We start from the raw sequence: 24,928 nt of genomic DNA, 5'->3' as shown, positions 1-24,928 counted from the left end.
CCCTGGGGCTGGGCTTGCCCTCCTGCTCCCAGCCGCTGCCCCTCCCACTCCCAGCCATTGCCCCTTAAGCTCCCAGCCACAGTGGTTGGGCTTGCCCTCCCAATCCCAGTCACTGGGGCTAAGCTTGCCCTCCCGCACCCATCCCCTGGGGCTGGGCTTGCCCTCCTGCTCCCAGCCGCTGCCCCTCCCACTCCCAGCCATTGCCCCTTAAGCTCCCAGCCACAGTGGTTGGGCTTGCCCACCCACTCCCATCTGCTGGGGCTGGGCTTGCCCTCCCAATCCCAGTAACTGGGGCTGGGCTTGCCCTCCCACACCCATCTGCTGGGGCTGGGCTTGTCCTCCTGCTCCCAGCCTCTGCCCCTTCCGCTCCCAGCAACAGTGGTTGGGCTTGCCCTCCCGATCCCAGTCACTGGGGCTGAGCTTGCCCTCCCACACCCATCCCCTGGGGCTGGGCTTGCCCTCCCCCCTCCCGCCTCCCACCTCCTCAGCCTTGGCTCTGTTTCTGTCCTCACGTCCTCTACTTAGCTCCCTTCTGTACTGCTTGGTCTCCATGTTGTCCTCAGTCTTTGCTCGCAGCTGGTATATGCAAATTAACCGCCATCTTTTAGCTTCTATAATTGAAACATTGTATCATTTGGAGATGTTGCTTCAGGAGCTCAGAGCTGGGTGGCAGCAGGCGGGAAACCTTGGCTTCCTCCATCGCCGGGGCAACCAAGCCTCCTGTTCGCTTCAGCTGTCTGGCTGCCGGCCGCCATCTTGGTTGGCAGTTAATTTGCATATCACCTTGATTAGCCAATGGGAAGCATGTTGGAGGTACAGTTAATTACCATGTTTGCCTTTTATTAGATAGGATTAGGACACAATAACACTACACATATTGTTCTTTATCAAAATTCAAATTTAACTGGGCATCCTGTATTTTCATTTATCAAATCTGGCAACCTTAGTACTAACGTTTTCTTTACCCTTCTATCTCTCTTCTTTTCTCTCTCTACATTTCCACCAGTCCTCTACCTGATCGCAGAGATCTGTAATTTAAGGTTTAAATAAGAAAAAACACAAAATATAGAATTAACCAATAAAATTTAAATCAGCACAGTGCTACTACAGGGGATATTAAAGAAGCAATGTGTATTATCTAATCCCTGTCCTCATAGCCTTTTTACAATAAAAAGTTTGATTGGGGTCAAGTAAAGCTACTTAAGTCCACATCTCATTTTGCAGGTTTTAATGCAAATAGAGGCTAAGTTGCATTCCTAAAAACTCAAATGACTTTTTTTTCTATATAAACCTGAGACACACTCTCCAGCACTAAATATGTTACTGTAACTTATGCAAACTGCATTGTAATTCTTTATCAAGTGCATAATGATATACAAAATATAAGTAAATAGCAAGATAATTCAAAACTCAAAAGAAACAAGTATTTATAAAGGAGTTGAAAGCACATTATGATACCTACTAGTCACTGTAGAGAGGCAGATCCTTTGCTGTTTAAAAAAATAATACAAATTCTCCTGATTTGTAGAGAGTAAGGAATACTTTATAATTCAGACTTAATGAAACCATAGAAATAGTTAATTTGCCTTGTCTTTCTTTAAACAAATTATCTTGCATAAATTAACTGACCATATTCTAATTGACTTCTGTAAACCCTCATCCAAACCAACTTACCTATCACTCATGCCACCCCCAGATATAAAATGGTGGAGGAAATGGGGAGAGGAGGTTAATCTGGAAAGTTCTGGCCTCATACCAGAACATCCCATTTGAAGGATTTCAGGGAGGTAGGCTAAAAGTGAATTATGCTTCTCTAATCTCCCTCCCTTGAAGTCCAAGCATTAAGATCTACCTGAGAAGTTCCTTCTAAAATATATTTTGGATTAAATGTAAAATATCCATCTTAGTAAAGCTATGCATACTAGATGCCAACAAACATTTTGGTAATTTCCATTAAATAACCAGTCAATAAATTATGTCTGTATATTTTTAAACCTGGGAAGTGGTGGCAGTGGTGGTGGTGAAGAAATCAGTCAAGCCAATTTTTACATTGCACTGGCTGGGGTAGATACAGACTCTTCACACTACAAATATCACCAATCTGTTTTTCCCTTCTCACAAACTAGTTGGCACTTTTTTGTTCATATTTATTTGTTCTGTCATTAGTTGAGTTGATGGGAGGATGCAACTACATTTACTCAATATGTTATGTTACTCAAGAATAAAAAGGGATAAATCAAGCATTTACATATGGTGTGCCAGACTGATAGGAGTTTTTCAGGACATGGGGCAGAAAAGTACCCAACAAACCAAGGAGAGTTGATTATATATATATATATATACCTGAGAAAGATGATACCTAGATATCTACTAAGAAGGGCTACTGGTTGCTAATTGGGGTTAAATTTTAAAAAAAAATTAAATAAAGCAGTGGCTAGCAGTCAATTATACACAGGGACCTCTCATGCAAACTGTGACTCAGGAAAAGCCTGCATTGAACTGTCTGCCTGCTCTGTGTTCCTGAAATTGTGTCAGCCCTTATAGAGGAGTTCCTGGAATTGTATTGCAACCAATAGGACTGGGGCTTTCCCCATCCAGTCAGCTCTGCACAGCTAAATCCTAACTGACCAATCAGGAAAGTGACTTTTGGACCAATGAAACTGTGAGAATTTGGAGTCCTCATTTGTATGAGAATTGATCAATCAGGGACCAGAGGCAGGGGATTCTCTCTGTTTAAGTCAGCTCCCCTCTGGCTCTTGGAGTGCACTAAGACTATGACTATGTTTCTCTGAGGAAAGCTGAAACACAGAAGACTTCTTGTGAAAGCAGATAAATGCAGTCCAGTGCAGGAGCAGAATGGAGCAGACTTGCACAGGGCAGAATGAGGCAGAGTGGACAAAACTGGAGCAGGTGGAGAAGACCACAGCAAAGCAGAGCTATCTAGCCAGAGAGGGCTGCTTCACTCTAGGGCGGCCTCACAGCCTTGCTGTTCCACAGCAGTGCTGTTTCATAATTGAGCTGTAACACTCTTGAGCTGTTCTCATAGCCATGCTGAACAGTTTTAAAAGCCATAGTATATCACAATTGAACTGTTTGCACTAAATAGTTTCCCTCTTCAGTGCACTCCAAATTTGGGACTCCTGTTGGCATCAAATTGGTGCCAATGACCATTGCATGACTGTGTGTGTGTGTATATGTGTGTGTGGGAGGAATATGAAAAAAAATCTACATTTATAAAACATTTAAAGTTTAACATTTTACCATTTGGAAGCATTTACTTTTTTGAAACTCACTAAAGCTTAAGGTAGTTGAAAAAACTCGTGGCAAATCTGTAGAAAGCTAAGAGAAGCAAATCATTTGTAGGCCCTTATTTATGTGTTTTTCTTTCTAACAGCTGCCAATCTTCCAAGTCAGGAAATATTTGCACATGTCCTAGACATTTTCCTGAAGGTATGAGACTCTCTTGAACCATCCTTACACTTGGCTGTGCCAACAGCACTACAGCAAACTACAGTACCCTGAGAAAAAATATACTCTTTCAAGCTTCCTAAATGACTCATTCAGCAGAAAGTAATTTTAAAAAGTAAGGCTAATATTTTCATCCTTTGGAAATATTTATCTCTACACAGTGCCACCTTTTTTTATAGTCAAGGGTAGAAAGTTACTTAGGTGGTATAATTTTGAAAGGCCAACCTGTGTCCAGAATTTATTTAACAGGGTGTCATTAGTCAACCCTTTCCATCAAGGCACATAAGCAGAGAGCCCCCTTTAAAATATGTCATTTGGGAGCAGGTCACTTTTGCACACATCTGCTAAGTCTCACAAAAATATATGTACGCATGTATGTGTGTCTATATGTGTGATACATATTTCTGCTAGTCCCAAAATATTACAAAACTGATTATGATAGATTTTCTGGACACACCTAATTTTTCCATAATACCTACTTGTAGAATGGCAACATTTATAGTAAAAGAAAATGAGTGTGGGCAATAGAAAACATACTAAGACATCTACATTGAAATTTTTGCTTGTGATATATCTCTGATGACTTTGTGCCTACTATTTGGAGGCCCCTTTACTAGGTGCTCGGGAGATGTAGCCAAGATGAAAAAGTCTCAGTCCCTGTCCATGAAGAAATTTGTGAACTAGTTTTAAAGACTAATGAATTCTTAGGCATCTAATTCCAAGCCTTGTAACTGGTTTTCTACTGTCATTGCACCACTTTATTTCGTGACAAGGTGGGAGGAACTTGGTTGCTTGAAAAATTCTTGTAGAGGTTAACCACCAGGAAAGCCTTAAGCAGTAAGTTCTGTTGAAACCTGCATCACCATCTGATGAGACAATACAAGGAGCAAATGTGGTATCTCCTCATCTCAATGCCAAACCTGCCTCCATCCACCTGCTTAACTCTCTTCTTCTGCCAATATCTAACCTTCCAAGCTATAGCCACTTAGCCCCTTCATGTAATTTATTCCAGCCTAGACTCTGGGAGATCTGTTCTTAGGCAGTGAACAAACAACCAGGGTACCATTTATATATATAATATAAACAATTACATCTATAATTACATACACACACACACACACACACACACACACACACGGTTCTAAAAATCAACTACTGTATTAGAAAACACACAACTCATTTTTTTACTTATTACATTTTCAAATCCCCACCATTCAGAAACCAACCATCCACAAAGGAAATGTTGAGGTTCTGTTTCATCTTTGAGACACTATAACTTTCAATGATCCTTTGTTGCCTCCCTCTTCCCTAGGGCTCTCAGTAGGAGTAGTAACTGAGGCTAAATGAGTCCGGCCCTGGATACAAGCCTCTGCTCACTAGAAGAGAGTAAAGGAGTGACAGCAAGCACTTCTCTACCTTATTATGGTTTCCATGAGTAGGAATTTAGTCATGAGCTTTGAGTGTCCTGTAAAGCCCATCTGCTTCTCCCATCTACTTTAGAAATTCTACTAAGTCCCAGAAAAGTCCTTCAGATTAGAGTATATCTTTTTTGCCTATCGTGAACAAATATGCTAGATCATAAATGTTCTTCATCACTGATCTCAGCTCACTAGTTTCCTGAAAATTTTTGTACTTGGGCAGATAGTTGTGTTGTTTTTCAACTGGCTGATCTAGTTGAATGCTTTTGGACTCTGGCTTATACATCTTGAGCTGAATATAATAATAAAGAGCACATACCTAGGTGGCAGGCAATTTTTGTTTGGAATCCTGAATTTGCAACTTAGTAGCTTTGTGAACTTGTTCAGTAACTCAGTTTCTTAGATCCTCAGTTTTCTAATTTATGAGATGGGAGAATGTTGATAATTGTATCCACTTCATAACACTCTTATGAGACATAAGTAAGACGATCCAAATTAAGCAGTAGGCACAATGTAAACCTTTAGTAATGTTATCCATTTATAGGAATGACCTCACTCTCTCTAAAGTGACAAATATTTTATTCTGCATCTTTTTTGTCTCATCCAATTTATATACTAAATAATTTTTTTTAATTTTTTTTCTCAGAATCAAGAAAATCTGTTCTTCTCTGAATACTCTCATATTTGTCCTTTTAGATCATGGTAATGTTTCTCTTGTTTTATTTCTCTTCGGAGTTAATGATTTATACATAATGTTACTGGCAGTGCTTAGAATATAATCAATTTTTCCCTCAGGGGAACTTAAATAATCCAACTTCCTTTTCCTAGTCATAAAGGAACTCTGCCTATAAATGACATACCTGAAAGGAGCTTTCTTACTTTGCCAACACAAATTACACATAAACCATTTTCATATCATAATTTTTCCAATTGAAATGACACGATGTATACCTCATTATTCCTCTGTCCATGCTCTGGTAGAGGAGGAATTTGTTATTACCTTGATGTAGCTGAACAGGGAAAAATAACCCTGTGGGTTAAAGTACTACTTATGATAATTCTTTGATATTTTACCATAATTTTACTCATAGGCCTCATTGTAAGAGCCTACCTTCAGTGTAGCCCTAGTGACATAAAATAGTAAAAGCTTAGACTGTTACTTTGGTATCTTCAGGCAGCTACCAAAGTAGCACATTAGTTTCTAAATGCAACTTTGGCATCATTGACAAAAGTATGTAGGTACATATATAAACAACTATGATACTTTAGAAAGTCCTAAACTAAGTTAGGAGTCATTCTTATTTCAAGAGTTGGAACTGCCTAAGTGCTATTCTTCAAAATGTTTGTTTCATAAAATGCAGCATGTACCTAGCTTACTAGTTTTAGTGGTCAACTACTGGAGGATCAAGGAAAGCAAGAATTATTGATACTCAAACATCAACCACCTTTACTGAATCTACTAAGAATCTGACCATAATCATATACACATATATAATTTATATTCTATGCAGTATAATTTATGTATACATATATAGTATTTTGTGCATATATTTTATAAGCATATATATATATGCACTTTACAGGGCCTAAGCGACTGGCCAACAGGCAGAGCGGCCAACTAGCTGGTAGCTATGATGCACACTGACCACCAGAGGGCAGACATTCAAACACAGGAGGAGTGGAAACCATAGGCATGGAAACATGGAACAGACTGATAAATCTCAGAAGGAAGAGGGGAGAGGGGAGGGCGGGAAGAGATTAACCAAAGACCTTATATGCATACTAGAGGCCCATGCATGGCCTGGCCTGTGGGGATCGGGCTGAAACTGGCTCTCTGGCATCCCCCGAGGGGTCCTGAATTGCGAGGGGGACCCCACCGGTGCACAAATCCATGCACCGGGCCTCTAGAATGTATATATTTACATTGATATGAATGTATGTACATATATATGCGTATGTATATGAAACATAAAACAAATATTGTTTTCAATATATTAGACAAAGAGTACATTAGTGGTTCTAGCACTGTTCCCACCATTGCTTAAAATAATTTATGAGTTTATCCTCATAAATTTTCCTAAAACTGATATATTAAAAACAGTTTTATGTGTGCATATGAATGACAAAATTCTACCGTATTGTAGGTTATCAATCTTGACTTTTGTTTAGAAATATAAATTTGTCTGCTCCATAAATTTTTCTTTTTTTATTGTTGAAAATATAAAAAATACCTTTGGGTTTTTTTTCCCATTGAACCCCTTAGACCTCACCCACCACGCCCAGGCCTTCATCACACTATTGCCTGTGTCCATGGGCTATGCATATATGCATATTATAAGTTTCCTGGCTAATCACTCCCCACCAACCCCCACCCTCACTTTCCTTCTGAAATTTGTCAGTCTGTTCTATGCTTCTATGAATACGGATTTATTTTGTTCATCAGTTTATTTTGTTTATTAGATTCCTCATATGAGTGAGATGACATCATATTTGTCTTTCTCTGACTGGCTTATTTCCCTTAGCCTAATACTCTCCAGGTCCATGCATGCTGTTGCAAAATGGTAAGAGTTCCTTTTGTATTAGAGCCACATAGTATTCCAATGTGTAAATATACCACAGAATTTTATACACTCATCTGCTGATGGGCATTTGGGCTGTTTCCAGGTCTTATCTATTGTAAATTGTGCTGGTATGAACATAGGGGTCCATACACTCTTTTTGATTGGTGTATCAGGTTTCTTAGGATATGTTACTACAATTGGGATCACTGAGTCAAATGGGAGTTCCATTGTTTTATTTTTTGATGAAACTCCACACTGTTTTCTATAATGGCTGCACCAGTCTGCATTCCCACCAGCAGTGTACAAGGTTTCCCTTTCTCCACTTGCCAGCACTTGTCATTTATTGATTTGTAGATGATAGCCATTTTGACAGGTGTGAGGTGATACCTCATTGTGGTTCTAATTTGCATCTCTCTGATGATTAGTGACTTTGAACATTTTGTCATGTCTCTTGGCCTTCTCTATGTCTTCTCTGGAGAAGTGTCTATTTAGGTCATTTGCCCATTTCTAATTGGATTGTTTGTCTTCCTTTTATTAAGTTGAATGAGTTCCTTGTATATTTTGTAAATTAACCCCTTATCAGTTACATCATTGGCAAATATGTTCTACCTTTTCATTTTGTAGATGGTTTCTTTTGCTGTGCAGAAGCTTTTTATTTTTATGTAGTCCCATTTGTTTATTTTCACCTTTGTTTCCTTTGCCCTAGGAGCTGAATCTGTAAACATGTTGCTGCGAGAGATGTCTGAGATTTTGGACCTGTGGTTTCTTCTAAGATTTTTATGGTTTCATGACTTACATTTAAATCTTTTCTCCATTCGGAGTTTATTCTTGTGTATGGTGTAAGTTGGTGGTCTAGTTTCATTTTTTTTTCATGTATCTGTCCAATTTTCCCAACACCATTTATTGAAGAGACTGTCTTTACTTCATTGTATGCTCTTGCCTCCTTTTTCAAATATTAATTGAGCATAATTGCTTAGGTCAATTTCTGGGGTTTCTGCTCTGTTCCATTGATCTATATGCCTGTTCTCGTGCCAGTACCAGGTTGTTTTGAGTATAGTGGCTTTGTAGTATAACTTGATATCTGGTATTGTGACTCCTACAACTTTGTTCTTCTTTTTCAAGACTGCTGCAGCTTTTCAGGGTCTTTTTTGGTTGCATAAAAATTTTTGGAGCATTCGACAATATCCAACACCTTTTTTTTTTTATAAAAATGCTCAGCAAAGGGGGAATAGAGGGATCATATCTCAACATAATAAAGGCCATACATGACAAACCTACAGCCAACATACTCATTGGGCAAAAACTAAAGTAATTTTTCCCAAGAACAGAAAGAAGACAGGGATGCCCACTTTCACCACTCTTATTCAACATAGTTGTAGAAGTCTGAGCCATAGCGATCAGACAAGAAGAAAAAATAAAAGGCATTCAAATTGGAAAGAAGGAAATAAAACTGTTATTATTCGCAGATGACATGATAGTGTACATAGAAAACCCTAAAGACAACATCAAAAACTATAATATTTAATAAATGTATTCGGCAATGTAGCAAGATAGAAAATTAACATCCAGAAATCAATGGTATTTTTATATACCAATAATGAACTCTGAGAAAGAGAAACTTAAAAACCATCCCATCTGCCCTTGCAACAAAAAAATTAAGACAAGCATAAACTCATCCAAGGAGATAAAAGACTAGTACTCAGAAAACTACAGGACATAGAAAAAAAAAAAGAGAGAGAGAAAGGAATATATAAGTAAGTGGGCAAACATACCATGTTCATGGATTGTTAGAATCAACATTATTAAAATGTCCATACTACCCAAAGCAATCTATATATTCAGTGCAATTCCTACTAAAATGCCAACTGCATATTTGACAGATCTAGAAGGAACACTCCTCCATACATTTGGATTTGTCTTTTCTGCTCCTAGAACAACTTTATAAAATCAACTGGATTATGTATCTGAAGATGTGAACTCATGACTTTGCATTACACCCTACATACCAAATCTATCATTTAAATATATCTCCATGTGTATCTGTGAGCTTATTAAACAGATTAGAGTAATTGAGAAAAAAATGAGTTTTGAAAAAAATTAATTAGGGTATCTTGAGAGCACAAATCCCACATATGACTTTTACTTTCACCTTTTGTTCCTATAATGTTAGTGCTTCTTCCTTCATTAAGATTTATCAGGAGGCAGAAGTAAATTTTGGTATAGCACAAAAATAAAAAGATAAGCCTATAACTCAGAGCCTGGGTTATATTCCACAGTTGGAGAGAGGTCATGGCCAAGATGGAAAAAAAAAATTCCATTTTCTCCAAGGCCTTTAAGCTTCAGTACTTTCCACTAATATGGTCCCCCTGAGTCTCAATTTATTTAGCCTATGTTGGTTCCTTTTACCCCTTTGCAAATATGCAATCTCAGTTTTCTTATTGAAGATAAACTTGTCCCAGGAGTCTCAGTTAGAAAGTCCATTAGATTTTCTTCTAATGGAAAAAAGTAACAATCTTATTTCCTCCCTCCTTTTGTCTAAGCCAGTGGTTCTCAACCTTCCTAATGCTGCGACCCTTTAATACAGTTCCTCATGTTGTGGTGACCCCCAACCATAAAATTATTTTCATTGCTACTTCATAACTGAAATTTTGCTACTGTTATGAATCATAATGTAAATATCTGATATGCAGGATGTATTTTCATTGTTACAAATTGAACATAATTAAAGCATAGTGATTAATCACAAAAACATGTAATTATATATGTGTTTTCCAATGGTCTTAGGTGACCCCTGAGAAAGGGTCATTCGACCCCCAAAGGGGTTGCAACCCACAGGTTGAGAACCTCTGGCTAAGCTCACCCTAACTTTCCCTTTCCTTCCTGTAGCCTATCAAACGTAGAAACCACAATCATAGGGAAAATAACCTCCTTCCTTATATCTACAAAATTAAGGCAATAAAATTACCCCCATTTAAAAAAAATGTTTTATGATCATTCCAACTAGCTCTAGTGTCCAATAGAATGCTTGGTATTATATCACAGAAAGATTTAAACATTCAAAGCAACATTTTCATTTAACGTTTCTTATGATAGTATAGCCTGAGAGATTACTTAAGAAACATCAATTCTACCTTTTGAAGTCTATTATCACCAAGGATTGATGTCCAGGAAAAAGGGGGAACCAAGAGATGACTCTGGACTTATGGTACTTACACTAGGAAGGCACAACAGCCTAATAAGCAGTTAGCCTAAACTCGGCTGTAGCTTCAGTTTCTGCTTCTAAGTTTTACAGTGTATAATAAAACGCACAGTGTTATGCACTTTACAGATGCTCAAGCAGTATTTGTTGGCTGACTTAATTAAGCTATATTTGCAAAATGGCAAGGATGTGAGGAAACTTTCTTACCTAAAAAGAAAGCATTCACAGTGCTAGACATTTGGTAGGCAAATAAACAGTATAATTTCAGCCTAAAAGGAAAAATACTCAAACCCTATCCAATAGGTAGTGGCTAAGAAACCCAAATGTCAGCATGATGTTTCTGAAACTTAACTTAAAATATCATAAATTGTATGTCATCAGATTAGAGGACATTATTTTAATGCATTTCTGTTCCTATTCCCAGCCCCAACTTCAAATCCAGAAAATGTAACTAATAAACCTAAATCTCACCTGTCTGATGAGATTTTCAAAGTAAAAACAATGTGTCCAACAGTTATTTAAAAATCAAATTTAAGAAGGAATAATTAAATGGTGTTTAAAATATTTTCCATATTCAATGGTGAACTTCCAGAGTGCAAGCAATTCGGGAATTTACTCATGACTGTAATGCCAAATCTTCATACATCTGACTTAATCTGTTGACTACCAGGGACAGATGAATACTCTAATATCTCTCAAGAATGGCTGATTACTGCCCTAGCCAGTTTGGCTCAGTGGAGAGAGCGTCAGCCTGTGAACCGAAGGGTCCCAGGTTTGACTCCAGTTAAGAGCATATGCCTGGGTTGTTGGCTAGGTCAGATGTGCAGTCAAGGGTGCATGCCTGGGTTGTCGGCTAGGTCAGACATGCAGGAGGCAGCCAATCAATTATTCCCTCTCATCATTGATGTTTCTATCTCTCACTTCCTCTCTGAAATCAATAAAAATATATTTTTAAAAAAGAATGGCTGCTTACTTATGCCCTGGATATGCAAGAGCAATGAACTATTTGGGACAGATTTTCCTTCCACCAGCGCTGAGTTTCAACTAGGCATCAGGCACATGTCACAATGAAGCTGTAGGTAGTCCCAATTATAGAAGTTTACCCTATTTCAGGTTAATTTTTCCTTTGTTAGAGGTAGTTGCCTTGATCCCTTTTCCACTCCTGTTTCTGCCTTCATCATTTACAGACGGCATTGTGGGAATAAGTAATTGAGGTTAGGGGTACAGTCAAAACTTTGTTAAGGCCCTAACTGGTTTGGCCCAGTGTATAGAGTGTTGGTGTATAGACTGAAGGGTCCTGAGTTCGATTCCAGTCAAGGGCACATGCAGGGGTTACTGGCTCGATACCCAGTAAGGGGCATGCAGGAGGCAACCAATCAATGATTCTCTCTCATCATTGATGTTTCTATCACTCTCTCCCTCTACCTTCCTCTCTGAAATCAATAAAATACATATATTAAAAAAAAACTTCATGAAGGTCAAAGCAAAGTGGTCCATTCATTCTGGAGATTCACTTTGTTGTCTTACACCATTAGTGTTCTGTTTAACAAATGGTGTTAGATACTAGTAACATATAATAAAGCATCTTGCATTTCAAATTTACCAGCTACCCAGTTATAACATTGCATTGGGTACCATAGCAATTACTGAGCTAAATATCAGGCATCACTCTCAGATGGCAAAGTAGAGGATGCAACATGATGAAAATAATTTTATTTAGTGAAATGGGGTTTACTCAAGCTAGTAGCCAAAATCAACTTCTATTTGCAAAGTGATGAAGGGATTATAAGATAGGTATTACTATGCTGATGACAGTGAGAACAATAGTTTACATTTTATTGAGTTCCAGGCACTGTACTAAGTGTATTATTGAAGTCCTAGAAGAAACCGTGGATATTATATAGTCTAACACATTAATTTTGTAGTTGAAGAAATGGGCCCAGAAAAGTCAAGTTACATGTATAGTGTCAGTTAGTAGGAAATTCAGGTTGCCACCCACAGTGCCACCCTTAAAGGGTCTTGGTCTCTTTCATAATACATCATAAAATAACTGTGGCATCTCTTTGTACATCATTCTTTAGGAAATTAATTTTTAGTAGTGCCATTATAAATCAGTTTCAACCTATTATCGTTTTTTACTAATATGGCCTCACATGGGCAAATTCTAAAAATTTCTCCAATTCAAATAACAACTCTTAAGTCATGAGATTAGCAGATAAAGTTGAAAGTGAAACTATATTTTATAACTACTAAGAAAAAAAAGAAGAGCAATTAACAAGAAACATGTAGCCTGGAGCTACTACCAGATGTCAGAAACACAAGAGAATCCAGGCTTAAGATGAGGCTGACACCATGGAGTAAAGAGAGGAGAAACAAAAAGGACATTGATGCTGGATCAAGCCTCATCTGAAGCCTTTCTCTGATTTTTCAGTAATGTAAACCAAAGAATTGACATTGTTGCCCAAGCCACAATAAGTCAGATTTTCTCCCTTTTTTTGCATCAAAATGCTTCTTACCTGATATTGCATATATTTTGCTTATTATAGTATTCCTGGTACCTACCACAACCTGACATAAAATAGATCCTAAATAAATATTTGATGAAATAAAAAAAAGAAGAGCAGTACTTTCTTTTAAAACAAGAGAGAAAAATAAAAGCCACCATTTTAACTGAAGTTTGTACTGGCAGGAGGTGGGAGAGGGTAGAAAGATAAATATCTAATTAGAAGAAAAAGAAGGAAAGGAAAGGAAAGGAAAGGAAAGGAAAGGAAAGGAAAGGAAAGGAAAGGAAAGGAAAGGAAAGGAAAGGAAAGAAAAGGAAAGGAAAGGGGTTTACAATGTGAATTGTGGGACTCAGCCTTCATTTCAATGTGCACAGACCTCAGCAGACAGCTGGAAACCTGCCAGAGAACAAGGACTTGGAAACAAGCTGGAAGACATTGGAGAGACTTTAACCAAAAACAAACACCAGTAGGGGATGTGGTTGGCAGCACAGCAAAAGCAAAGGACTTTATGAGTCACTCTGACATTAATTTTGAATGGTATCATGCTTCCATTTTGTCATACAGGGTTTGGTACTATCAAATATACATACATATATATGTTCTTTTTTACAGGTTAAAAACATATATTTGTATTGATTTTTATAGAGGAAGGGAGAGGGAGAGATACAAACATCAATGATGAGAGCGAATCATTGATGGGCTGCTTTCTGCACACCCTCCCCACTGGGGATTGAGCTTGCAACCCTGGCATGTGTCCAGACCAGGAATTGAACCATGACCTCCCAGTTTATAGGTCAAACTACAGCGGCTGGGCCATATATATGTTCTTGACTTAAATAATATAACATTACAGACAATAAAAATATAGAATAGAAAAATATAGAATAAACATATCCAGTATTTCATTATCATTTTTTCATGTGTATGTTTTAACATAACTGTAAACAGTGTGTACATATAGTATGGAATACTTAACATCATATGCACAGTTCTATGTTGCTAGAATCTTCGTAAACATTGTTTTTCAGAGAATAATATATTGACTGAGTATAAGGCAATTTACTCCATCTTATTTTTTTTTTTTTTACTATTTAGGATTTTGCTGATTTTGTCCTTTTACAAATAATAGCAACAGTAATAATGATACCAATAGCTACTTTTAAATGATATCTACAATGTGCAAGGCATTTTATATGCATTGTTTCTAAATTTTATCAAATATTGTAAGGTAGGTATACCAGTAATTTAGCTCAGTTTATGCTAGTAAATGAGGAAATTTATACTCAGAACATAAGTGACTTGCTCAAGGTCATAGCTAATTAATGGCCAAGTAAGCACTGAATCAGTCTGCCTAGTTCAAACATAGGCCCTTTTTACCACAATATACTACCTTTTTGCTAAAATGGATATCTTTATGCTTTTTCTGTATTTTTGGTGTTTATCATATATTTCCAAAAGTTGGATTATTGGTATAAAGAACATGAACATTTTTAAAGTGTTTTCTCCATTCTCAAAATTATTTCCCATGAAGGTTATGATGTATAGTCCCACCATCCCAAAACTTTTTACAGAAGAAAATTAATTTGAGGTAGAAAAACAGAGGTCACAACAATGCTGTGTAAATAATGTAAATAAAGTGTATGTAATCATCTGTCTTCTGTAACACAGAGGTGCATACTTTGAAGATCTAATTGCAGAAAATGTTCTTTATCACTGGAGCTAAATAGGTACATATAAAATTCTTAGGAATTATAAATGTGTGTAGGACCTAGCAGATGGTAGATGCTTCATGAAGGAATTGACATGGACTTCTGCGCATGGGCCACGAAGTTTCAATCGCACTGCACGTGCGCACCCGCACGTGGTATTTTGTGGAAGAGCCACACTCAAGGGGCCAAAGAGCCGCATGTGGCTCGCGAGCCGCGGTTTGCCAACCATGTCACTAGGGGAAGCATAAGAACATGGAGAGAGAATCTCTGAGGCACAGATGCATGGGGAAGGTCTACAACTGAGGATAGAGTGGGAATCTTGAGAAAAGGCATTCAGCAAACAAACCCTCATGCTAAGCACAAGGTAAGAGAAATCTGAAGATGGTGGTGAACTGAAGGTAACTATAGCAACAACATAACCAAAGCATAGCTCATATTATTAGACTGACTCAAGCTCTTATATTAACGACCTAATAGAACAAGAGTGACCATTTCAAGACATAAATACTGTTCTACATATAATGTCTGGCATTCAAAAAAAAATCTGAGATACAATAATCAAGGGAAAAAGCTCATTCTCAACAAAGTAATCAATATAACCAGACTTACAGATAACTTGGATATTCAAAGTACAAAACAGAAAATTTAATATAACTATGATTGATATATGAAAGGTTTCAGTGGAACTTGGATATTCTTTCAAGTAGAATATTACTTGAAGGTCTATACTGTGTAACTTAAGATGCATATTGAAAAAATCATTCTGGTGGTAGTTACATGACTGAATGTATCCAACTCATAAAACTGTACACTTAAAGTAGTAAATTTTTCTGAATACAAACTGCAGTAAGTCCTCACTTAATGTTGATAGGTTCTCCAACTTCTGATGAAATGATGTACTATAATGAAAACCAATTTTATCATAGGCTAATTGATATAAACAAGAGTTAAATTCCTATGGCATTTCATCAACATTATAGTGAAATAACATTGAACAAAACAACATTATTTGAAGACCTACTGTATACTTCAATAAGCTCTAGTTTTTAAAAATTATCATGCACAACTTACCTTTTTACCCTCTTCATTTTTCTTGTTTTTATGGAATCATGGTTCTGATGATTGATGATGAGAAACCATATTTTTGTGGTATCTAATCTTACCTTTAATTTGTACCTTATATTAGTGAGGTTTTTATTTTTAAGATATGGTGGTATAGAGAGCTCTATACCTCCAAATAAAAACAAGAATACACACACACAACACAACACACACCTCAGGATTAAAATGTGTATAGGTACATGGAGATTATAACTGTGCCTTAAAGAAGAGGAACTTCCTTATATAAGGTGTCGGTATTTATGCACAATGTGGCAAAATTCACCTATATCACATAAATGTTAACTAATCATTTAGTCTGAGAGGCAATTGAGGTACCGTAAACAATATATTTGTATCCATGTAACATAACTGTTCATAGTTCACTGATTCTGTTAATAGGGAAGGACAAAATGGTTTGGAAAAACTTATGTCATTAATATTGGCATTCTCTCTGTTCCTAATACTCACCAAGTTTCTTTCTGCTTTTAGGATCATTCCACAATCATTTTTTTTCTACTACTCAACTTCTATGCTACCAGCACTTTTGTGCAAATTTTAAAGACACCCCCCTATCCCAACCTCGGTAGATAAATTAAAAAAAACAAAAAACCTTTTTTGGGAAGCTGCAGCCCTAAAGATATAAGACTTGGCAAGTATAAGACACCCTTGTCTGAACTAGAAGGAAGTCCCTTCTTCTGGACCTATACACCTCACACAGCCTACAGTAAGGATCAGCCTAGGAGCAGTGATATGATTTTTTGATGAACAGGCCATGGAAAAGAAGAATATTGTGTTTGTACAGAAACTTACACAAGATTGATAAAATGTGTATTCATCATATTAGAGAGTGAGGGAAGGGCATCTGATCAAGGTGATAGGGACACTAAAGCACCCCCACTCCAACCCAGTCTCTAACACTGCCCTGCTTCTGTCTAGAATGCATAAACCTGGCTTTTGTTTGGTTATCTCATATTTTTTCTGCTGGTACCAGTTTACCTAGCACTTCCCCAAGGATGCCAATTCTTACCCTTAAATCTAAAATAAGCTCTCCTGTTGGATGCTCTTATATCACTAGGAATTTTCTTACATAAATAAATTACAACTGCAATTATACAGTAATTTATTTGTGTGCTTACTTATGTATGTGCTTCTCCAACCCACCACACACATACTCACATTTAATCACTTACACATTTTTAGACCATAAGCCACAGAAGAATAGGCACCAGAGACTATCACAGTACCTGGCACATACTTTGTGCTTAACAAATAATTACTAAATAAGTGCAGAATTTGTTTTCTTAGATTCTTTGGCAAACCCTGCCACACACATGTGCACACTCATGTACACTGTATGATATTGAATGCTATGGACATTTTCCTTTTTGTTAACATTCAGATGAAAATTTCGAATGTGAGTACTTAGAATGGTTGGAGGTATAATATAAAACAAGTGATATTTTTATTTGGGTACATCTTTTTTTAATTAGTTTCCTTTTCTGTTGGTGATTTCATCAATTCCCTGCTAATAATTTTTTACAACTTATGTTTGATTGGCTGGTTCATTCTAGATTGAAAAGCCATTCCTTTTGTAATAGTTGTCACAGGTGTCACTGAGCTATCTTAATTGAGTCATTTCTTGAAGTGAAATGTGTTTTGTATTATTTGACTTGAAGTGTAGGGTTTTGCCTTGCAATCACTGCTGTTATTAGGAAAGTAAGAATGAATATATAATCTGTTTCCACTTACCAAATAGATTCTGCCATAAGTACCAAGGCCAATGGTTTTATCCAGTGAAAATATTCCAGTTGGATCCTGAAAACATGTTGAACAAAAATTGTCAATCTTCGTGGAAAAATAGGCAAGCATTCAAATATCAAGAATGGTATTTCCAATCTGCCTTGATCCCATAGAATGGGAAAAACCAAAGTGTCATTCACCTAAATAAATAAATAAATAAACAAACATGTCATAATCTCCCTGTTATAAGTGTAGTCATTTATAAAAAAGAAACAGTAACTATATATTAATTATCATTAAACTGTAAAATGCATACCTTTATGTGTAGTTGAGGTACATGTCATAATATAATTAGAATATTAAAATAAAAATAAGTTCATTTACTTGCAATTGAAATGCTCTTTTAATATCCATTTTTCAGTACTAATCAGACAGGCAGAATATTTAGATTACAGCAATGATGTATACATACTGGATATAAAATCTAGATAGCTTATGCATATAATAGTAATTGTTAAGAAAGAATATCATCTCTAAATATGAATCACAGAGCAAGATTATGGCATTAAAAGTTCATCACTTAAAAAAAACTAGGCAAAGTTGGTTTTGTTTTCTTTAAACTAATCTTTGCATATCATTTCATGGCACAAAATCACTGATATTTTCTTTGTCTTAAGCCTAAATATGACATCATAGAAGACAAAATATAACGTGTTTATGAGTAAATTCCTAAGGCTTCTTGAACATTGTTTCCTTACCTTATAATATGGATATTCCTTTCTCATTCACCACAAAACATTTTTATCACTATTTAAACTTTTAGTCTAGCAGTTTATTTTACTATTTTATCAAAACTCATATGAGGTATAAGTATATGCCAGTTTATACACTAAGTGGTAGCTGTGTTGGCAAAGTATTGGAAATTCACGTGCCTTATAGAAGGCACCTTTTATAAAAACAAACTTTGTTTAACATTGTTTGAAAACATTTTTATTACTGTGACAAATGTGAGCTAAATAGAAAAACTATTGAGTATATACACTGTATATACTGAAATTATAGACTCCTATAAACTAGTGTGATATTTATATAATCTAGCAAAACTATCATAGGAAAATGACACAATTATGGGATTACTTCAGTCAAGAAGTATTCAACTAGATAGAGTCAGGAGACTCAAGTTTTAGCCCTAGCTCTGCCATTAATTAACTATATGACTCTGGCTAAGTTATTTACTTTCTTCAGGACTTACTTTTCACATATATAAAATGAAGGTGCTGTGTTAGGTGATTTTCCAGCTCTAGCTCTAAAATCTTGTAAGAAAAAATTTAAGATTCCAACATTCTAAAATCCAGATGTTTCCACTGAATTGATAAACTGTTGTTATAGAAAACAGCAGCCCGCTTTTTTAAAGTCATCATCAAAATCAATGTCACAATGTGCACTGTATCATTATAAACAAACAGTTCAAGGAATATACTCCCAATGAAAATTCAAAAGTTTCTTGAAACACTAATTTTGAAGATTCAAGAGAAGTAAATATATATTGTTATAGTGGCCTTGATATTAAGCATATGACTCTTGTTATAACTCACTGAAATTTTTATGGAAAAAAGTTAACCAACAGAGGAGTTGCTAGGGTTTGACTTGAAGATTTTATTACTTTAGCATATTTCTTTGAAGGATATCAATGAGGGATTTATATTAGAAATTATCAGTTATAGAGAAAGAGCATTGGGCCATCTGTCAAAACAATCAAATATGTTAACTGATTACTATTGGAAAACCATTCTTTGTTATAGTTAAGGCTGCATTTTAGCTGAACTTTATTTCTGTATCTTTGAAAATATCTTAAATTTATGTAATCTCCTCCTTTTTTTTCACCTCTCAATGACATAAGTACCTTGCTCATAAATTTTGAATTCAGGCATCTAATTACGCAAAAAAAGGCACCAAGGAAATAGACAGGGACAATAAAATGCCTGTGGAATTCTTGTGAGTCTTACTTTATTTATACTCATGTTGTATAGAAAAATTGTCTTGCTCACAAATGACCAAAACATCTTAATTCTCTTCATGCTCACATTTAATAAAAAAAGTTTTTAAATGTTTTTCTCTTGTTCTTAAAGGCATCTCAGCATAATGTTCTACTCTATTCTAAGAGTATTTTTCATTAGTTTTATAGAATATTTTTCATTCCCCATCTTTATACTAGTATCTTTCAAGACTAAATGACTGTCAAACTGGGGGAAAAGAAATATTTTAATTACCAGGGTAATATTACTTACTTTCTTATATAAAATTTTTCACTTAATTATAATTAGAAAATAGTTTATTCTGGGTCCCCAAAGGAAGGAACCATTAAAAATGAACCTCTTTTTTAATTTACTACTGTGAAATTAAAAAGGTCTATATCAGAGGGGTCTCCATAATTACTTGGTCCTCTCTTCTGCTCTGCCATGCCAAGATAAGAAAAGCAGAAGAGGAAAGATCTTTATTCCTATGACTGCTATATCAATTTGGAAGTTATTTGGTGGTTTGGTATGCTTTGGTGTTCCATTTGGTGAAAAAAAAAGTAATTAAGAAACTCCAATTTGTAATTTATTTTCAAAATAAATTACTAAAATATTTTTAACCATAAAATGTTGGGCAAATACTTTATACTTTGCTGGATTTTTCTATTTATGCAATTTATCTATTACAATTTAAAAGTCCTGGACTGTTTGCACCCCTGACACCTAGCATTTGGAAGACTTGTTTCTGTCTTCTGAATTCAAGCAGAGAAGAAAGATGCACTTTGATGGATAATTTTATTAAGGGCTGGGGTGGGGGTAGCAGGAAGAAAAAGGACCACTAGACGGCACTGTTTACTGGTTATATAAGAGACTCAGAAACAGAAGCTGATTGACAGAACCAAATAAGGCAGAAATTAAATTAATAACAAAAGGGAACCATTAAGTGGTCAATATGGGTAACAGTAAACTTCTGATTTAGGGCAGTAATGAAGCAGACCTAGTGAACACATTCCAGTAGTCAGAGAGCTAGAGGAAGGAAAGAGATTGCACAGTACCTAGAATGAATAGCTGAGGCTTTCCTTCTTTTGTTTTAAATATGAAACATAGCAATTTTATGAAAAGTCTTTATAGAGAGAGAACTTGAAAATAGCAGATATAACACTGGAAGTGCCAGAGTAAGTTTCAGAGATACGTGGAGAAATGGGCTTCGCAATTCAAGTTGAAAACTTAGAAAAATAATCTCTTCTTCTAGACCAGTGTTTCTCAAACTGTGGACTACATAAACTCTCACTACATGAGAATCATGTAGGAAATTTTATTTAAAATGCACAGATTCCTTGCCCCCACCATGGAATTATGAAATTGGAATCTCTGAGGATGAGTTTTAAGATCCCCAGATGATTCTTATGTACTATTCTAGTACATTAAGATAAAATCCACTGTTCCAGAAACTGGAAAATAAGACTGAGAAAATAGATTGAAATACAGTGCCATGCTGGGGCGATGCTCTAGAAGATATAATGAGGGCTATCCTGAATGTTTCAATACTTGTGGACAAGAAAGTAAAACTGCCTCAAAACAGGAGGCTAAGGGACTTAATAAAGTGGGAAGGTTCGCGTGACTGAGTGTGGAAAATAGGTTTGTTCTGGGTTGTGGAAGACTGGGAGAGCTGGGATTTATATTTAAATATAAACCTAATGTAATTCAAATACAGTTCTTGGATCATGTGCTATTTAAGATCACCTCCGCCACTACTGTCCTCCAGGCCTGTCTAATCCTGACCCCAATATAGATTAGGACTACACATGGCAGTGTCAAATACCAAGGCCACAGCCATGAGGAATGTCATTACCATACCGGACACATAAGGCAAAGGCGACTATTATAGTGAAGACATGCCAGATTTGGAGATGAAGAAATAGTTTCCAGTCCCAAAGATTGAGTGACATAGGCATTCTAAGAAGAAAAGATGATAGATAGATGATAGATGATTATAGATGGTAGATAGATAGATAGATAGATAGATAGAACTTCAAGTATTGCTGGCAAGCAAGGTGGAAAAAAATACATCCACACATATATAGATATAGATATAGATATAGATATAGATATAGATATAGATATAGATATAGAGGATATTGATATAGATAGAGATTAGATATATAGATATAGATATAGATATAGATATAGATATAGATATAGATATAGATATAAATATACATAGTGTTGAAATTTTTTTCAAAAAGAAAGCACAAACCACAAACCTCTGTACTTTTTTGTTTTGCCATCTATATGAGATATTTATTCAATAATCAATCAGAAAAAATTACAACACCCAATAATTAACAGACAAAAATATAGTTGACTGTCTTTTTCTGGTTATTATGTTGGCTCTGTATGTATCTAACTGTAGGGTATCATGCAAAAAAAGTTATACAGTTCCCTCACCCCTCTCCTGCTTTCACTCTTGCTTACTGTTTTCAGTTTTAAAATAATATCTATATAATAACAAAAATACAAAAAACCTTCCACCACTTTCTTTAAATCCCATTTTGCACAGAAGCTTGACCTCTCTCAAGGTTTTGTGTCCTATGATTATTTAGCTGGTCAGCCCAGCAAAGGACATAACATATCAATCTTAATCTAGATCTATTTAATTATTCTATACTCTGCAAGAATTTTTTTTTATCAATGTGAAACTCTAAGGTTTGAATCACCCCCCTCCCCCATTACACGGTAGTTTCCAAATTGGTATACTTGGTGGTGACAGGTGCCAACTTTCTAACCTTCATATATGTCCCATTGAGGATAATTATTGAAAGGGTTCCCATCACATACAGGGGTTTTTCTTACTTTATCATATTTAATTTTCATCAAAATGAAAATTTCCAAAGAGCTAAATTAGATATTGCTTGACATTTTCATTTACTTTTATTCCTTCTTCAGAGACTCAGGAAATAAATCTAATGAAAAGATATCCTAAATCAGTAAAAAACAATGACCCAGTGACCAAATTAACAGTGAACTTCACATCTCTAAAAATTTGACATACAAGAAATTGTAAAAGGGGTGCTACTTTTCTGCTAGATTTCTTAGGATTTAGAGGTAGGTGTCTGAGGAGAGGGCATAATTATGCATAACTTGTTCAGATTATGGAGACCTTCAAAATGACTTATAAAATTACTCCTGTATAATAAAAAATTAGAAATTGTCAGAAGTTAAGAACTTTATGAGGCTTTCATGAAGTCTATAAAGTAAGGCCAAACATCAATGCTTGGTTTTGTGTCTTATCCCTCTCCTACATTAAAAACCAATTCCTTGTCTTTTCCCCCTCCACACCGCCACTAACCTTCAGAAAACTAATATTCCACTGGACTGCAATGTAAAGATTACAGCCTTTCTCCTTATCTCCTCCAATCTCACCAAGTTCTTATGTTCTGGGCCCATGACCAGGTCAGCTAGTCTGAGCTACCCGACCCCCTTTTTGTGGCAATACATTTTTTTTTCTTCTTTTCCTTGGGTTTGGAATTCCTTGCTCTATTATTTCCATGAGGTCCTTCCTATTCTGCTCTTTAGTCAATTTTAGAATGAGATTATTTCAGTTGCCCCATGTGTAGTTTCACATATTTGCTCTAGTTTGCTTTTTTTCTCCTCTTTCTCCCACCATACACAGAAAATGTTGGAGGAGGGTTATATTTCATTTGTTTGTTTAACACCTTTTCTTGGGAGCAAATCTAGTCGGAATGTGAAAGTTCTGTTCAGAAAGGAAACTACCAATTGAAGCCTCCATATTCATGTATGCACTGGGTACATGCAGGATGGAAAAAAGATTTAATCTTTTAAAATTCTGTGACTTTGTCTTATGAAGCTGCACCAATAACCACAATGCTAATATTTGTAACCCAGCATGTTATTTAAAGGCTAATAACAATTTGCTAAAATGTTATTCATGTGCATCACCTCCTGCTCCATACCATTATAGTGTAAAATTATAGAGCTGAGGTTTGGGGGAATGTCCTATTTTTGAGGGAGACAAGTGTCTGCCACCATCAAGGAGACAATTTTTAAATGCCAAATATGAATAAAATTGAGGCACTGCGTCCTTGAATAGTCCTATAACCTCAAGGTTAATATTTAGCTTTTCCCAAAGCAAGCAGGCCTGAACTACAGTTGCCTGGGGACCATTCCAGCACATGCAAGCTTATTCCCTTTCAGAATCCAGGGGCCCTTCGCATTCAAGAGAGGGTGCAAGTGAAATGCCAATCTAAAAAGAGAACTTAAAAAACGAATTTGGGTGGGATCCAGTATCTGCCAGAAACCAGATGCCAATGAAATAAACGGTGCTGCTAAAACAATAAGTCTGGTAATAACGATGGCGATAATAGCTCACCAATCAATTACAACTTTGGAAGAAAGCTGAGCAATCGGAAAAGGGAGAATCCACAAACGAAATCCATGGGAAAATCTGGTTAGCTAGTGAGTGCAATACTTTTGTTTTTAAATTGCAGCGTGCAGAATTCACTTCTTCAAGAGGCGTCGAGTTCTTTTCTCCCACAATACTGAATCGGGAACAGTGCCCTGGCAGAGTAAGAAGGTTTTACAAAGTGCTTTTAGAAAGCAAGAGAAGTGAAACTCCAATGCTTTAATTTTTTAGCCCGCTGTCACCTACAAAGTAAAGGTCAGTCTGAGAGTGGGCATCTTCTCTGGCAAAACAAGAAGGAAACCACGACTGGGCATCGGGGTGACAGAAAGGAGTGGTTTTGGGAAGCCACACTAAGTTGCCCTCTTTGGCCTCTCCTGGAGCGCAGCTTGGACAGGTACAGGAACGCTGTTAGACAACGTGGGCCACGTTTAGAAAACGTCCACTGTTTAGGGTCCGCATAACCTCCGCCAATTCTCCCTCCTCCATAATCCCTGGTACCTTTGCCTTTCCTTGAGTTTGGCGCTGCTCTGGTGTCCAGGGGGCGCCTTTTCCAAAAACTTGCTCTCAGGGTCCCCTCCCGCACCAGTGGTCCTGTAGAAATTACAGCCTAGCCTAGGTTTTGGACGTCGGTGCCCTCCCAACGAAGAACCCAAAGAAGAGAGCAATTTCGGGGGCGATGGGTTTCTTCTACTCACCGGCAAGTGGCCCAGATCTGTGACCTCCTTGTCCCTCCAACCCCCAGGTCCCGCCATGGCTTCCCGTGGAACAGTTGTGGGTGACTGACGAATCT

General features: G+C 36.6%; 1 protein-coding gene across 1 annotated transcript in view; it reads right to left on the bottom strand.

The window, feature by feature from the left end:
• Nucleotides 1-24,890, bottom strand: part of NRK (Nik related kinase) — a 155,931-nt gene extending 131,041 nt beyond the window's left edge. Inside the window, exons 1-2 of the mRNA XM_006770365.2 lie at nt 24,834-24,890; nt 17,710-17,775 (exon numbers count right to left, since the gene is read on the bottom strand). Coding sequence (XP_006770428.1) covers nt 17,710-17,775; nt 24,834-24,890 — 123 coding nt within the window. The remainder of the gene's footprint in view (nt 1-17,709; nt 17,776-24,833) is intronic.
• Between the last annotated feature and the right edge of the window lie 38 nt (nt 24,891-24,928).

Source organism: Myotis davidii, unplaced genomic scaffold (assembly GCF_000327345.1).
Source record: "Myotis davidii unplaced genomic scaffold, ASM32734v1 scaffold624, whole genome shotgun sequence".
Lineage (NCBI taxonomy): Eukaryota > Metazoa > Chordata > Mammalia > Chiroptera > Vespertilionidae > Myotis > Myotis davidii.
The sequence above is the reverse complement of the archived record's forward strand: the minus strand, read 5'-3'. Positions and strand labels throughout refer to the sequence as shown.